Source organism: Pygocentrus nattereri, chromosome 20, assembly GCF_015220715.1.
Source record: "Pygocentrus nattereri isolate fPygNat1 chromosome 20, fPygNat1.pri, whole genome shotgun sequence".
NCBI lineage: Eukaryota > Metazoa > Chordata > Actinopteri > Characiformes > Serrasalmidae > Pygocentrus > Pygocentrus nattereri.
In genome coordinates, this window is record NC_051230.1 from 33,672,530 (window position 1) to 33,690,029 (window position 17,500).

At 44.7% G+C, this 17,500-nt stretch overlaps 1 protein-coding gene across 3 annotated transcripts in view; it reads right to left on the reverse strand.

Annotated features, from left to right (window-relative positions):
• The window catches only part of LOC108415385 (protein unc-13 homolog B), a 177,711-nt gene that overhangs the window by 52,384 nt on the left and 107,827 nt on the right, over positions 1 to 17,500 (reverse strand). For all 3 annotated transcript variants that reach the window (XM_037531697.1, XM_037531696.1, XM_037531695.1), the window contains 5 exons: positions 13,748 to 13,822; positions 9,766 to 9,985; positions 8,644 to 8,871; positions 5,386 to 5,527; positions 153 to 322 (listed from right to left, as the gene is read on the reverse strand). In XM_037531697.1, the coding sequence (XP_037387594.1) occupies positions 153 to 322; positions 5,386 to 5,527; positions 8,644 to 8,871; positions 9,766 to 9,985; positions 13,748 to 13,822 (835 nt within the window). The remainder of the gene's footprint in view (positions 1 to 152; positions 323 to 5,385; positions 5,528 to 8,643; positions 8,872 to 9,765; positions 9,986 to 13,747; positions 13,823 to 17,500) is intronic.

Here is a 17,500-nt window from a genome sequence, read left to right on the forward strand (position 1 = left end):
ATCCTCACTCAACTGCCTCAATTACCCCGCATTTATGTATGTATATACTGTATATAAAAACATCAGAGCTGGCTTGGTGGCTCAGTAATGCGAATAGGTAAGCTTTCGCTTGGTGGTTAGCTTCCTCCACAGAATCACTCCCAGAAACCCACCGAGGTTGTACCAGACGTCCATCTCTCCGCTGAGCGTTCGGACCTCGATGATGCTCTGGCCCAGAAAATCATCCGACTCCCTCTTCAGCCTCTGCTTCACTCGAGACTTTATATCGTCATCCTCGTCCCACACGCGCACCTTTATACGGTCAGACGAGTTATGGCACTCGCTGGAGATCACAAAGAGAGAGAGTTATGATTAGATATTAGTAGAAATGGTTCTGAATTCACTGCCTGGTGACTGAGATGCTGCTTTACGATGGTTTCGAGGCTCAATATATATTTTTAAAATACATGCAGGCGCCGTGAGGCAAAATAGTCCCCAAAGGAAACTTAATATTTAAAATCTTTCCACTATTTTCCATCATCAACTTTCCATATAAGCTCAGAAGACTGTGTAGGTTCTCTGGAGGTTCTGGATGGTAAATAAAGTGTCTACATCTGTGTTGTAGTCATGGCGACGCCTGGTTCCCATCACCACCACTGTAAAGACGTCTGAACTATTTCACACCAAACCCACTGAATGACTCTGTTTACATCTCAAACACTGAACTATGCAGAGAGAAAGAGAACAGTGGAGCTGCAGGAGGTAAAAATATGGTTTGGTAAATGATTTATTATTAGGATTGTAGGATTGAGATATTTCTGCAGGCCATCAACAACAGCTCGCTGTGACTGACCTGGACTTTTAGAAACAGTTTCTGAAAACCACTTCATTCAGGTCGCAGGGCTGAACTCGCTGTTACACAGTTACATAATCCAGGTCAGGGCTGTAATTCTGCTGTGGAGAAGGCTTCACTGTCACCTTTCTATCTCTGCTGGGACCAGAAATTACCTGCATTACTGGAGATTCTACAGAGACTCACGATGCTGACTGTGAGGATCATCACAAACAGGACTGCAACAGTGAAACAAACACTATTTACTTAAAAACTCACCGTTCCGTAATGATCCACACAGTCGCTCTGACAGACTGTAATTCACTACAGGAAGCGTAGGGGGCGATACGGCTTCTACTGTTTCATTTAAAAAGCTCTATAATGTTCATATGATCCACACAGTCGCTCTGACAGACTGTAATACACTACAGGAAGCGTAGGGGGCGATACGGCTTCTACTGTTTCATTTAAAAAGCTCTATAATGTTCATATGATCCACACAGTCGCTCTGACAGACTGTAATACACTACAGGAAGCGTAGGGGGCGATACGGCTTCTACTGTTTCATTTAAAAAGCTCTATAATGTTCATATGATCCACACAGTCGCTCTGACAGACTGTAATACACTACAGGAAGCGTAGGGGGCGATACGGCTTCTACTGTTTCATTTAAAAAGCTCTATAATGTTCATATGATCCACACAGTCGCTCTGACAGACTGTAATACACTACAGGAAGCGTAGGGGGCGATACGGCTTCTACTGTTTCATTTAAAAAGCTCTATAATGTTCATATGATCCACACAGTCGCTCTGACAGACTGTAATTCACTACAGGAAGCGTAGGGGGCGATACGGCTTCTACTGTTTCATTAAAAAGCTCTATAATGTTCATATGATCCACACAGTCGCTCTGACAGACTGTAATACGTTACAGGAAGCGTAGGGGGCGATACGACTTCTACTGTTTCATTTAAAAAGCTCTATAATATTCATATGATCCACACAGTCGCTCTGACAGACTGTAATACACTACAGGAAGCGTAGGGGGCGATACGGCTTCTACTGTTTCATTTAAAAAGCTCTATAATGTTCATATGATCCACACAGTCGCTCTGACAGACTGTAATACACTACAGGAAGCGTAGGGGGCGATACGCCTTCTACTGTTTCATTTAAAAAGCTCTATAATGTTCATATGATCCACACAGTCGCTCTGACAGACTGTAATACACTACAGGAAGCGTAGGGGGCGATACGGCTTCTACTGTTTCATTTAAAAAGCTCTATAATGTTCATATGATCCACACAGTCGCTCTGACAGACTGTAATACACTACAGGAAGCGTAGGGGGCGATACGGCTTCTACTGTTTCATTTAAAAAGCTCTATAATGTTCATATGATCCACACAGTCGCTCTGACAGACTGTAATACACTACAGGAAGCGTAGGGGGCGATACGGCTTCTACTGTTTCATTTAAAAAGCTCTATAATGTTCATATGATCCACACAGTCGCTCTGACAGACTGTAATACACTACAGGAAGCGTAGGGGGCGATACGGCTTCTACTGTTTCATTTAAAAAGCTCTATAATGTTCATATGATCCACACAGTCGCTCTGACAGACTGTAATACACTACAGGAAGCGTAGGGGGCGATACGGCTTCTACTGTTTCATTTAAAAAGCTCTATAATGTTCATATGATCCACACAGTCGCTCTGACAGACTGTAATACACTACAGGAAGCGTAGGGGGCGATACGGCTTCTACTGTTTCATTTAAAAAGCTCTATAATGTTCATATGATCCACACAGTCGCTCTGACAGACTGTAATACACTACAGGAAGCGTAGGGGGCGATACGCCTTCTACTGTTTCATTTAAAAAGCTCTATAATGTTCATATGATCCACACAGTCGCTCTGACAGACTGTAATACACTACAGGAAGCGTAGGGGGCGATACGGCTTCTACTGTTTCATTTAAAAAGCTCTATAATGTTCATATGATCCACACAGTCGCTCTGACAGACTGTAATACACTACAGGAAGCGTAGGGGGCGATACGGCTTCTACTGTTTCATTTAAAAAGCTCTATAATGTTCATATGATCCACACAGTCGCTCTGACAGACTGTAATACACTACAGGAAGCGTAGGGGGCGATACGGCTTCTACTGTTTCATTTAAAAAGCTCTATAATGTTCATATGATCCACACAGTCGCTCTGACAGACTGTAATACACTACAGGAAGCGTAGGGGGCGATACGGCTTCTACTGTTTCATTAAAAAGCTCTATAATGTTCATATGATCCACACAGTCGCTCTGACAGACTGTAATACGTTACAGGAAGCGTAGGGGGCGATACGGCTTCTACTGTTTCATTTAAAAAGCTCTATAATGTTCATATGATCCACACAGTCGCTCTGACAGAGTGTAATACACTACAGGAAGCGTAGGGGGCGATACGGCTTCTACTGTTTCATTTAAAAAGCTCTATAATGTTCATATGATCCACACAGTCGCTCTGACAGACTGTAATACACTACAGGAAGCGTAGGGGGCGATACGGCTTCTACTGTTTCATTTAAAAAGCTCTATAATGGTAATACACTACAGGAAGCGTAGGGGGCGATACGGCTTCTACTGTTTCATTTAAAAAGCTCTATAATGTTCATATGATCCACACAGTCGCTCTGACAGACTGTAATACACTACAGGAAGCGTAGGGGGCGATACGGCTTCTACTGTTTCATTAAAAAGCTCTATAATGTTCATATGATCCACACAGTCGCTCTGACAGACTGTAATACACTACAGGAAGCGTAGGGGGCGATACGGCTTCTACTGTTTCATTTAAAAAGCTCTATAATGTTCATATGATCCACACAGTCGCTCTGACAGACTGTAATACACTACAGGAAGCGTAGGGGGCGATACGGCTTCTACTGTTTCATTTAAAAAGCTCTATAATGTTCATATGATCCACACAGTCGCTCTGACAGACTGTAATACACTACAGGAAGCGTAGGGGGCGATACGGCTTCTACTGTTTCATTTAAAAAGCTCTATAATGTTCATATGATCCACACAGTCGCTCTGACAGACTGTAATACACTACAGGAAGCGTAGGGGGCGATACGGCTTCTACTGTTTCATTTAAAAAGCTCTATAATGTTCATATGATCCACACAGTCGCTCTGACAGACTGTAATACTCTACAGCAAGCGTAGGGGGCGATACAGCTTCTACTGTTTCATTTAAAAAGCTCTATAATGTTCATATGATCCACACAGTCGCTCTGACAGACTGTAATACACTACAGGAAGCGTAGGGGGCGATACGGCTTCTACTGTTTCATTTAAAAAGCTCTATAATGTTCATATGATCCACACAGTCGCTCTGACAGACTGTAATACACTACAGGAAGCGTAGGGGGCGATACGGCTTCTACTGTTTCATTTAAAAAGCTCTATAATGTTCATATGATCCACACAGTCGCTCTGACAGACTGTAATACACTACAGGAAGCGTAGGGGGCGATACGGCTTCTACTGTTTCATTTAAAAAGCTCTATAATGTTCATATGATCCACACAGTCGCTCTGACAGACTGTAATACACTACAGGAAGCGTAGGGGGCGATACGGCTTCTACTGTTTCATTTAAAAAGCTCTATAATGTTCATATGATCCACACAGTCGCTCTGACAGACTGTAATACACTACAGGAAGCGTAGGGGGCGATACGGCTTCTACTGTTTCATTTAAAAAGCTCTATAATGTTCATATGATCCACACAGTCGCTCTGACAGACTGTAATACACTACAGGAAGCGTAGGGGGCGATACGGCTTCTACTGTTTCATTTAAAAAGCTCTATAATGTTCATATGATCCACACAGTCGCTCTGACAGACTGTAATACACTACAGGAAGCGTAGGGGGCGATACGGCTTCTACTGTTTCATTAAAAAGTGCTCTGTAAAGTTCATATCAGGCATCTATTGCTTCATAAAAGATGAAAGAAGCTTTCAATGATGGAGAAAAAAGGAAACAAAAACACGTTTTAGTCAGTCAAATCGTCCATGAATTAAACGACTCTAGAAATAATTACCACGTCTTTATGCTCAGATGCTCTGTAGAGGGAACACACTGGCCAAGTCGATGAGGAAAATGTACTGCTCACGTTAGCCTGAGCTATTTCGTGCACAAAATGCAACCAGTGGTTACTGATGAAAGCAAATGTCCGTGGCTCAGTCAATTAAAAGTAAATTGTGTTTAGAAAAGTAACAAAATAGCTGCTATCGACCATTTTTCTCAACTGGGCAGACAAGGAACTTTACTCTTCAGCACGGTGTGGAACTACTGTAGCTGTTCCAGAGAACCGTTTCCAAACTGTTTGAGGTTCTTCAAGACATTTTTGCTCATTTTCTGAGTCTGAGGCCTGCTTCTACTAAACACAGGAGTCAGCATAAAGTTCTACAGTGCCTTCAGACTAGCGGATAGTCAGGTGTTCAGCTCTGACTTAGGGTTTGAGCCCAAAACAGCAAATAATATTAAACACAGCCAAACTCACAAGTTGAAGGTTTCCTCCCAAACTGGATTGAGGTTGCCGTAGATGGTTTTGGTTCTCTTCTTGGTCTTCCCAACCTGCACTGTCACGTACGGGTCGCTGGAGCCGGTCCGGTCTTTAGCCTGCAGACCCTGAGCGCTCAGTACTGCACACACAAACAAAAAGAAACAACCTTTCAGTAAGATAGAAAAGGTGTGAGATCTTTTTATAGCCTTGTAGGCATCAGTTAGTCATTCTCAGATCCTCAGCCAGCTGCTTAGAGGAACTCATGCTGGTAGAGTGTCAGTCAGTCAGCAATGTTGGAACAGTCAGAGAATTGATTACACTATATATACATTACACACACACACACACACATACATGTATATATATATATATATATAGAGAGAGAGAGAGAGGGAGAGCACATAGCTGTGCAGTCTCCATAGACAAGGGCTGGAAGCAGAATGGGTTGTAGTGAATCTGATCTCAGTGACTTTATTCATAGGATGCCACCTTTGCCCATGACATTTCTGCCCTGCTAGGTCTGCCCTGGTCAACCGTAAGTGCTATTATATTGAAATGGTAGAATATAGAAACAACAATAGCTTAGACACGAAGTGGTAGACCACACAAACTCACAGAGGGGGCGCTGCTGACTGCTGAAGCGCGTAGAGTGTAAAAATAAACAATCCTCTTTTGCATCACTCACTAGGGTTCTGGGAGCAACATCAGCATCAGCATCCACATCAACTGTTCATTTCAAATTGATTCAATGGTGTCCATGGAAACCCAATTCATGAAGCTCCAGATGCAAAGTTCTGCATCTGATGTTGATGCAGAACTTTGCATCTGGAGCTTCGTGAATTGGGTTTCCATGGACACCACTGAATCCCTTTGAAATGAACTTAAACATGAACAGCGAGCCAGGCGTTCTCATCCAACATTAGTGTCTGATCTCACAAATGCTCTTTTTCCCATAGACACACTCCAGAAGAGTGGAAGCCCTTATAGCTACAAAGTGGGTGCTATGGAAGAGGACAGGCGTCCACCTTCACTCTCCCAAATAGTGCATTGGGACACCCACATATTACACCTATAGGAGCTTTTATGACTCCCATTCCAAAACCATAGGCATTAATATGGAGTTGGTCCCCCTTTGCAGCTCTAACAGCTTCCACTCTTCTGGGAAGCTTTCTACAGATTTTGGAGAGTGTACGTTGGAATTTCTGTCTACTCATCCAGAAGAGCATTTGTAAGGTCAGACACTGATGTTGGGTGAGAGGACCTGGCTCACAATCTCTGAGGTCAGGGCTGTGAGAGCCAGTCAAGGTCTTCCACACCAACTCACCCAAGCATGTCTTTATGGACCTTGCTTTGTGCACTGGGGCTCAGTCAGTCACGCTGGAACAGGAAAGACTCTTCCCCAAACTGTTCCCACAAAGTTGGAAGCATAGAATTGTCCAACATGTCTTGGTGCTGAAGCATTAAGATTTCCCCATATCATTATCCCCCCTCTACTAATCTTTACAGCTGGCACAGTGCAGTCAGGCAGGTAACATTCTCCTGGCATTCACCCAAACCCAGACTCGTCCATCAGACTGACAGACAGAGCAGCGTGATTCATCATTTCACAGAAAACGATTCCACTGCTCCAGAGTCCAGTGGTAGCGCTGTACACCACTGTACACCATCCGACGCTCAGCTTGGACCCATTCTTTCACTAATGTGTGTAAAAGCAGGCTGCAGGGCTAGCTGCTTGATTTTATACACCTGTGTCACCTGAATTGAATTGTGAGGTTTGTCCCAAATACTTTTGTCCTTATAGTGCATATATATATATATATCACAGTCTCGCCTGTAACATTCATTGTGTGAAGGATACGTGTGAGAGAACTACTTTTTTGGCGTCACAAACTGCAAAGCAATAGATCTTCCATGTGCATCCTTTGAATAGCATCACAGCTGTGATGGCCTACTGTGACCGAACCACAGGCCTGATGACACTGACCAACACAAACCTCCATGGGAGTTTTACTGCTTAAGTAAACCAGCCACTGTTTAAATACCGAGTGAATCTGGAAAAAGCTGAAAAACTCTCAAGACATTATCGACCTGCAGAGAGAAGAGCTGTTACCTCTTCACACATCTGTCAGAAACAGCACTATTATCTATAGAATCGATGTCGAGTCGCTGTCTCAAACAAAAGCTAAATCACCATGCAGGACAATCGGCGTTCCATTAGCGGAAAAGCAGCCAGTCAGAGTGGACGGAGTGATAAAAGCTCAGTATGACGCCTCAGTAATCAGCGTGAGACATGTAACACTCACTGCAGGGGAGAAGCTTTTACACGCCAACATCATGACCAGTCTACAGCTGACACATCAACCGATTCAACATGACAACAACCAGACACTCATCCTCCCACGCTCACTTAAAGGGGAACTTTCCAAATCTCTGCATCATTAAATGGTTAAGATGTAATCAGAGCTGTTTAGAGAGGTTTGGTGTGAAACGCTCTGTTCGAGCGAAACTCACAGAGTCAGAGCTGCTCAATATGGTGGTGATGGGAACCAGACGTCCCCCTCTAAAAACTCCCTCACAGAAAGTTCCTACATGAAATGGTTCTGAATTCACTGCCTGATGACTGAGACGCTGTTTTATGACCATTTTGAGAAGATTTTGGCGTAGAACACATTTTTTAAACCCATTCAAGGCGTGTATATATTTAGGACCTCTGGTTCCTATCACTACCACTGTAAAGAAACCCGAGTCAATCAACCAGTTCAAACCACACCATCGTCAACCAGTGAATTATGAACGACCTAATCTTAGTTTAATATTATTCCCCATTAACGTAACAGCACAGTTTGCAGTTAGTAGATCTGATTTACGCTGTTTGCTCTCATCTCAAACATACTGGCATCTGAAGGAAATGTGAAGTTTCCTTCTTTAGTTTTATCACTGGAGGTTCTTAGGTATATCCCTCCTGGTTATGATACCCTGCTGACTATACATATGGAATATAGGGCCATACGAAGCTAAAAATAGTACAGCAGACTGCAGAGAACTGAGCTTTGTTACCTACATATGCTTCATCTACAGCCAAAGAAGTGAACTCCATCTGGGACAAGAACATTTATCTCAAAGACCACTGTTTCTATATGGTTGAAAACACTGATTCCAACCTTTTTTGTTGGTGCTATCAGATAAAAAGTGCTGGTTTGTGAAATTAATCAACGTGAGTGTTTGTAATCCATCTGTAATCTCCGTAGTGATCACCTGTGATGGAGATTTTGGCGGACCACTTGGAGGTTCCGTCCAGGACGGTCTGCTTGATGGTCTTCATCTGCTGGGCGTGATTCAGTTTGCTGATGGTGAAGACGCTTCGGATCACCTCGAAGATCTCCGGCTTGTTCCTCTCGCGGATCTTCATTCGGTCCTTCATGGCTGAGATGATGTGCTGGGTGCGATCTTCAGCTCCGGTCTTACTGCTCTTCTCCGCCGCTCCTACAGGCAGACAGACAGACAGACAAAGAGAGAGAGAGAGAGAGGGAGACAACGGACAAGAACAAGAGTCTTAGCGAGTAGCTGTAGTGCTGATCAGTTTATAAACATAACTTTAAACATAAGACATTCTGTTCATCAGCTTGTAGTCCGTATGAACTACACCGTGCGCCTTCTCTGCAGTGATGTTCCATTTTTTCTGTTACGTTTCAATGCAGTCAGAAAAACATCCCTGTTAAGGTTTAGGGATCATAACGAAGCTCTGTGCTAATGCTCTGGGTTTACTTACGGATGGCTGTGGCATCACTTTGAACACACAAACAACTGAACAGCCTTTCTTAAATGTAATGAGCACCAAAGTGAAAATTGGCCAAAGCTGAGACCGAAATTCAAGAGGCACGTGACTGGAAAAAAGGTGTTTTCATTAATTTGCCGTTTTATTCATTGTTTTGGAACGTAAAACCACAACAGAATAACGAAAATTCACTTTCGTTATTGCTAAAACTGAGCTGACAAATACAAACAGTTTGCATTAAATAAGCTTACTAGCTTCGCATGCTCACAGGCACCTTCCCTGCTCCCTCTGATGCTCCACATGAACCGAGATTTTTATAGATCTCATGTCTAAAGTTCCTCAAAGAATCTGTGAAATAGTTACACGTGGCCAGTATTTTCACTGTGCTGTGCATCTGTGCTGACCAGCGCAGGACAGTGAAGGAAACAAGCAGCACTGCTTCTCTTTTCATTAGCACTCGTTATGTAATCTCGTTTTTACCAGGTAACTCGTTTGGTGAAATGTGCTGGAGGCCTCCCTCCTACTGAGGTCTGAAAGCAAAGAAGACGTGACAGTGTGTATTAAAAACAGCTGGGTGTCTAAACACGTCCAGCGCGTCTCACTCTGTAGACAGTCGGCGTTGAGGAGCTCCTGGCACTTCTCGTGACATTTGACCCCGCACTCAGAGCAGCGCATGCCCTGCCGGGCGATCCCCCACAGCAGCCCTTCGCACTCATAGCAGTAGGTCGGCGTGGTGGCCGTCCAGACCTCGAAGTTATGAGGCGTGGTGCAGGAGATGGGGTAGATCAGAGCCTGCAGGGTCTTCTTATACACATGGGTCTTCTGCAGGACAGAGAGAGGACAGGTCAGTAACACAGAAACACAACATACATCTCATCACTGTCGGGCAAAAACACTGCATCTCCAATGTTTTGGGTTTTTACTTCTTTACAAAATATGAAAAAAAAAACAGAGGTGTAAACTTCAGGTCCAGACAGTAAAAATCCTTCCCAGGGTTTTGTTCCAACTGCCTGGACAGCTCTGCTGGCGGTTTGATCTGACTAGAGAGGCCAGGCTGTTGGAACTAAATCCTCGGAAGGAATTTTACACCTCTGGAAAATTCCTCTGTTAAAATACCATGAATGGCCAGAAATGCTCCACAATGACTTCAGTAAAGAATCCTGTTCCGTTAACGTCCATTACAAGAATCTTGGAGGCTTCGTTTCCGACAGCAGCGACATGCATTTCTTCCAGCTGCAATGTTTTTGTTTAACTCTTAAGTCTCATTTATTCCTCGTGATAATAAGATCACAACATTAGTATCTGTAGCTCGCTGAACCAAACTGAGGAATTATGTGCAAAGTTTAGTCTGTAAACTTTGAATTCTTTGCCAATTTCTGTCCATAAAGCATATAAATCAATGTAAATCCAAATTATTGCATGAGGATGTAATCATTTATTGATATAATCGATTAAATAGTTGAGCAAAATGGCAGTAATAATTCTACATGACTTCTAAGACTGACCTCCCATTTGTAAATGTTTACAGACTGTAAAATATTTATTTTTTTATTTTTTCACTCTTTAAAACTCTCAAACTTTGTTCTTTGTTAGTCTGTGTGGCAATAAAATTCATCCTGAGCTAAAACTGAACTGAGCGAGAGACACAGAGAGGAGGAGTGTTACTGAAAGAGAGAGAGAGGCAGAGATGAAGGGCTGATCTCAGGGTGACCAGCTAAAGATGCTGTAGGTGTTGTGGGGGCTGTAAAAGATGGATTATAACAGCATTTATCTGGCAACCAGTCTTCAGATTTTACTCCAGAGATTAATTATCTTTCCCAAAACTCGGCACGTTCCTCGGGCAAACTTCACACACAGCCACATACCTCAGCTGATGGAATAACTGATGATAACAGCTGATGGAACTTCTTCTTGATTCGATTTGATTCACTTCACCTCACTTCACTTCACTTCACTTCACTTCACTTCACTTCACTTCACTTCACCTCACTTCACTTCACCTCACTTCACTTCACTTCACTTCACTTCACCTCACTTCACTTCACCTCACATCACTTCACTTCACTTCACTTCAATTCAATTCACTTCACTTCACTTCACTTCACATCACCTCACTTCACCTCACATCACTTCACTTCACTTCACTTCAATTCAATTCAATTCACTTCACTTCACTTCACTTCACTTCACCTCACTTCACTTCACCTCACATCACTTCACTTCACTTCACTTCAATTCAATTCACTTCACTTCACTTCACTTCACTTCACATCACCTCACTTCACTTCACTTCACTTCACTTCAATTCAATTTACTTCACTTCACTTCACTTCACCTCACTTCACTTCACCTCACTTCACTTCACATCACTTCACTTCACTTCACCTCACTTCACATCACCTCACATCACTTCACTTCAATTCAATTTACTTCACTTCACTTCACTTCACTTCACTTCACATCACCTCACTTCACTTCACATCACTTCACTTCAATTCAATTTACTTCACTTCACTTCAATTCACTTCACTTCACCTCACTTCACTTCACCTCACTTCAATTCACTTCACCTCATTTCACTTCACTTCACCTCACTTCACTTCATTTCACTTCACTTCACTTCACCTCACTTCACTTCAATTCACTTCAATTCACCTCACTTCACTTCACATCACTTCACTTCACTTCACCTCACTTCACTTCACATCACTTCACTTCACTTCACTTCACTTCACTTCACTTCACTTCACCTCACCTCACCTCACTTCACTTCAATTCACTTCACCTCACTTCACTTCACCTCACTTCACTTCACATCACTTCACTTCACTTCACCTCACTTCACATCACCTCACATCACTTCACTTCAATTCAATTTACTTCACTTCACTTCACTTCACTTCACTTCACTTCACTTCACATCACCTCACTTCACTTCACATCACTTCACTTCAATTCAATTTACTTCACTTCACTTCAATTCACTTCACTTCACCTCACTTCACTTCACCTCACTTCAATTCACTTCACCTCATTTCACTTCACTTCACCTCACTTCACTTCATTTCACTTCACTTCACTTCACCTCACTTCACTTCAATTCACTTCAATTCACCTCACTTCACTTCACATCACTTCACTTCACTTCACCTCACTTCACTTCACATCACTTCACTTCACTTCACTTCACTTCACTTCACTTCACTTCACCTCACCTCACCTCACTTCACTTCAATTCACTTCACCTCACTTCACATCACTTCAATTCACTTCAATTTACTTCACTTCACTTCAATTTACTTCACCTCACTTCACTTCACTTCAATTCACCTCACCTCACCTCACCTCACCTCACCTCACCTCACCTCACTTCACTTCACTTCACTTCAATTCAATTCAATGTTATTATCAGAGCCTTTTCTCTAACAGATCTTGTTAGCACCATGCTAACTGGTGGGGTATAAGCCCTTACTGGTTAGCTCCACCAGCCTTGTAGCTCCAGTTCAAAGCTAAATAAGAGCTGCGTCTGCTGTGAGGGTGGTGAGGTGGGTAAACGGGTTCTGTAGTGAAAGCGCTGCTGTGAATGTGAAGTTCTGATCACGCTGCTCGTTGTCGTAGAGATGCTGCTCCGTGTGCAGGTGTAGGCAGGCAGGTGTCACTGACAGCCAGCCAAAAGTGGGCTGTAGAACAGCCTGTGGGCATCCGCCTCCCTCCCCTGGCCTCGCTCTGCTCTGCTGTCTTTAAAAAGCCCTGAGTAGTGCTTGGGGGGGTGAGAGGTGCTGATGATGTGTTCTGTTTGGGGGGGATGAAGCGAGAGCATCGGGGTTGCAGTGACTGTTTGGGAAAAACAAGTTTTGCCCAAATGGTGTAGAGGCAGAACGGAGGGAGGTGCAGCAAGAGCTTAGCTCAGCTCAGTGGGCTTAAAGCGTTAGTTTAAGCCCCCTTTACTTCAAACGTGGCTGATCAGCCACGACAGGGTGGGCATATGAAGTTTAGCACTGGAGCCATGAGGCTAATGTAGCTAAGAAATAATGGAAGCTTGTACCCCACCAATTAGCACGGCGCTTACATCAACACACACTTATCTCAAAACACTTGAACACAAATGATCCAATTTGCAGAGAAATTGCAGTAAGAATGAGGTGAGTGGTATAAAATATGTCTGTACTGTCACTGGGTGAGGGGGGGTGGGGTCTGGTGGGTCTTCAGGGCCATGATATGGGCAGCTCTGATTTAGCCCGTGTTTATAGATATCAGTGTGTTTTACAGTGTCAGAAACCACACAATCAAGTCTATTAGAGATACTGAACACCTCTGTGTGGTTTAAGGACGGTAAGTGATGAGGCAGACGTGTAGTTAGCACCATGCTAATCGGTGGGTATATGATTCTATTACATGTCAGCTATTTTAGCCTCAGAGCTTCAGTGCTAAAACTAAAGAAGCAAACTTCAGACCCTTGGCTGATGGACCACATGTCCAGTAAAAGAGGAAAAGTGAGTGAGCTAGGTTTGACCAGACTATCGCTTTAATGACGGCGGTGCCACAGATTCATCATTACTTTGAGCCCTGCTGTGTTTCTCTTACCAGCTCCTCGTCTTTGAGTGAAGAACGAGACTGCAGAGCATACGAGATACCAGCCTTCCTGCACTGGACCAGAGACTGAGAGAGAGACAGGCAGAGAGAGAGAGAGACAGAAATATTAGACGTTATTTTCTTCTTCAACATCATCTCCATACTCTACTGTAATATTCCACTACTTGCTTCAGCAACAACTGATCATTACACATCAAGCCAATAAAGTTATTCTAATTGAACTGAACTGAAATACAGAGAGAGAGAGAGAGAGAGAGAGAGAGAGAGAGCTGGACAGAGAGCGGAGGAGAGAGAGAGAGAGGGAGAGCTGGACAGAGAGCGGAGGAGAGAGAGGGAGAGCTGGACAGAGAGAGGAGGAGAGAGAGAGAGAGGGAGAGCTGGACAGAGAGCGGAGGAGAGAGAGAGAGAGAGAGCTGGACAGAGAGCGGAGGAGAGAGAGAGAGAGGGAGAGCTGGACAGAGAGCGGAGGAGAGAGAGGGAGAGCTGGACAGAGAGAGGAGGAGAGAGAGAGAGAGGGAGAGCTGGACAGAGAGCGGAGGAGAGAGAGAGAGGGAGAGCTGGACAGAGAGCGGAGGAGAGAGAGAGAGAGGGAGAGCTGGACAGAGAGCGGAGGAGAGAGAGGGAGAGCTGGACAGAGAGAGAGAGAGAGAGAGGGAGAGCTGGACAGAGAGCGGAGGAGAGAGAGAGAGAGAGAGAGAGAGAGGGAGAGAGAGAGAGCTGGACAGAGAGCGGAGGAGAGAGAGGGAGAGCTGGACAGAGAGCGGAGGAGAGAGAGAGAGGGAGAGCTGGACAGAGAGAGAGGGAGAGCTGGACAGAGAGCGGAGGAGAGAGAGAGAGGGAGAGCTGGACAGAGAGTGGAGGAGAGAGAGGGAGAGCTGGACAGAGAGAGAGAGAGAGAGAGGGAGAGCTGGACAGAGAGCGGAGGAGAGAGAGAGAGAGAGAGAGAGAGAGAGAGGGAGAGAGAGAGAGCTGGACAGAGAGCGGAGGAGAGAGAGGGAGAGCTGGACAGAGAGCGGAGGAGAGAGAGAGAGGGAGAGCTGGACAGAGAGAGAGGGAGAGCTGGACAGAGAGCGGAGGAGAGAGAGAGAGGGAGAGCTGGACAGAGAGCGGAGGAGAGAGAGAGAGGGAGAGCTGGACAGAGAGAGAGGGAGAGCTGGACAGAGAGCGGAGGAGAGAGAGAGAGGGAGAGCTGGACAGAGAGAGAGGGAGAGCTGGACAGAGAGCGGAGGAGAGAGAGAGAGAGGGAGAGCTGGACAGAGAGCGGAGGAGAGAGAGAGAGAGGGAGAGCTGGACAGAGAGCGGAGGAGAGAGAGAGAGGGAGAGCTGGACAGAGAGCGGAGGAGAGAGAGAGAGAGAGGGAGAGCTGGACAGAGAGCGGAGGAGAGAGAGAGAGAGGGAGAGCTGGACAGAGAGCGGAGGAGAGAGAGAGAGGGAGAGCTGGACAGAGAGCGGAGGAGAGAGAGAGAGGGAGAGCTGGACAGAGAGCGGAGGAGAGAGAGGCAGAGCTGGACAGAGAGCGGAGGAGAGAGAGAGAGGGAGAGCTGGACAGAGAGAGAGGGAGAGCTGGACAGAGAGCGGAGGAGAGAGAGAGAGGGAGAGCTGGACAGAGAGAGAGGGAGAGCTGGACAGAGAGCGGAGGAGAGAGAGAGAGAGGGAGAGCTGGACAGAGAGCGGAGGAGAGAGAGAGAGGGAGAGCTGGACAGAGAGCGGAGGAGAGAGAGAGAGGGAGAGCTGGACAGAGAGCGGAGGAGAGAGAGAGAGAGGGAGAGCTGGACAGAGAGCGGAGGAGAGAGAGAGAGGGAGAGCTGGACAGAGAGCGGAGGAGAGAGAGAGAGAGGGAGAGCTGGACAGAGAGCGGAGGAGAGAGAGAGAGGGAGAGCTGGACAGAGAGCGGAGGAGAGAGAGAGAGGGAGAGCTGGACAGAGAGCGGAGGAGAGAGAGAGAGAGGGAGAGCTGGACAGAGAGCGGAGGAGAGAGAGAGAGGGAGAGCTGGACAGAGAGAGGAGGAGAGAGAGAGAGGGAGAGCTGGACAGAGAGCGGAGGAGAGAGAGAGAGGGAGAGCTGGACAGAGAGCGGAGGAGAGAGAGAGAGGGAGAGCTGGACAGAGAGCGGAGGAGAGAGAGAGAGAGGGAGAGCTGGACAGAGAGCGGAGGAGAGAGAGAGAGGGAGAGCTGGACAGAGAGCGGAGGAGAGAGAGAGAGAGGGAGAGCTGGACAGAGAGCGGAGGAGAGAGAGAGAGGGAGAGCTGGACAGAGAGCGGAGGAGAGAGAGAGAGGGAGAGCTGGACAGAGAGCGGAGGAGAGAGAGAGAGAGGGAGAGCTGGACAGAGAGCGGAGGAGAGAGAGAGAGGGAGAGCTGGACAGAGAGCGGAGGGCTGAGCGCTGATAATCTGAGAGATTAAAGGTCTCTGTATTGATCTGAGCACAGCGGCCGCTTCATCCCCTCACCCTGAGAGCGGCTACTCAGACCTGCTGAGGACCCACTGCTCTCACACGTCCTCACTAACGCATCACTCAGCCTTTCTTCCTGCTTTCCTGCGCCGACTGTCTCTCTGCCACAGCAGCCGCGGACGGTGTGCTGTGTTATTGTGCTGCTCTGGAAAGGCTTCACAGCTGAGACGCTGTTCATTTCAGAGCCATAGAGGGGAAAAGACTAACAGCCTGTCTGATTCCCACAGACTACAGTCTGGCTCTGTATCTGCGCTTCTGCTACACAACCACTCATTTTACTGAGATTCTCTAGAAAAGAATTACTTTGACATTAATTTTTTTTAAAATTGACATTCATTAAAATTTGTTTTCCAAGTTTTGAAAAAATGTGTTATTTCAGCACCAAGTCGAAAAATACGTTTCTCAACTTAAGAGAAAAGAATCAAAATATCAGGATAACCTGCGTTTCTGACCAAAAACATGACGAAGACATTCTTGTAGTATCAACATAAGTCAATGTAATTTTAAGAAAACAAGTCAATGTAATTTTAAGAAAACAAGTCAATGTAATTTTAAGAAAACGAGTCAATGTAATTTTAAGAAAACGAGCCACTGTCCTAACGAGTCAATTTTTTTTTCAAATGAAACTCACAAGTTTAAGAACAGTCAAAATTTCTAGATAATCTACGTAAACATTTGGAGAAAATAATATTATTTGGACTGACTTACTTATTTTCTCAACACTAAGTCAAACAAGTTGAGAAGTCATTTTAATATACTGTAAGTCACAATATGAAGATAGAGTCATAATATCAAGACGATTAAAGTAAAAATTTGGAAAAGGTTTCATTGTTTAAACAAAAGTTTGTTTAAAATAAAAATGTTGCCGAAAGGTAAATGTTATTTCCATGTGAACTCAAATAAGGAAAAACACGGAGAAAATAAGTTCTTATTTCAACATATTGAGTAAAATGACTCGTTATTTCAACATAGGACGTCATAGATTTTGAGACAATGAGTAATTTCAACTTAATAAGTCAGAATGATGAGAAATGAAGTAATGAATATTGTAAAGGACAATTATTATTTTAATAATAATAATCTTAATATAAGTACAAATGATGGATATTTTTAATAGATTTCATTTTGTATATTTTTAGATGTTGAAAACATTTTATAGCTTATTTCCTTTACAGGATATTAAAGTCTGACCGAGTTTGCTTTGTTTACTTTGTGCTGGTCAGCCGAATCAGATTTCCAGTGATGGACAGTGAAGCGCGTTTAACTGAAGTCAGCTGAGCTGAGGAGGCTTCCG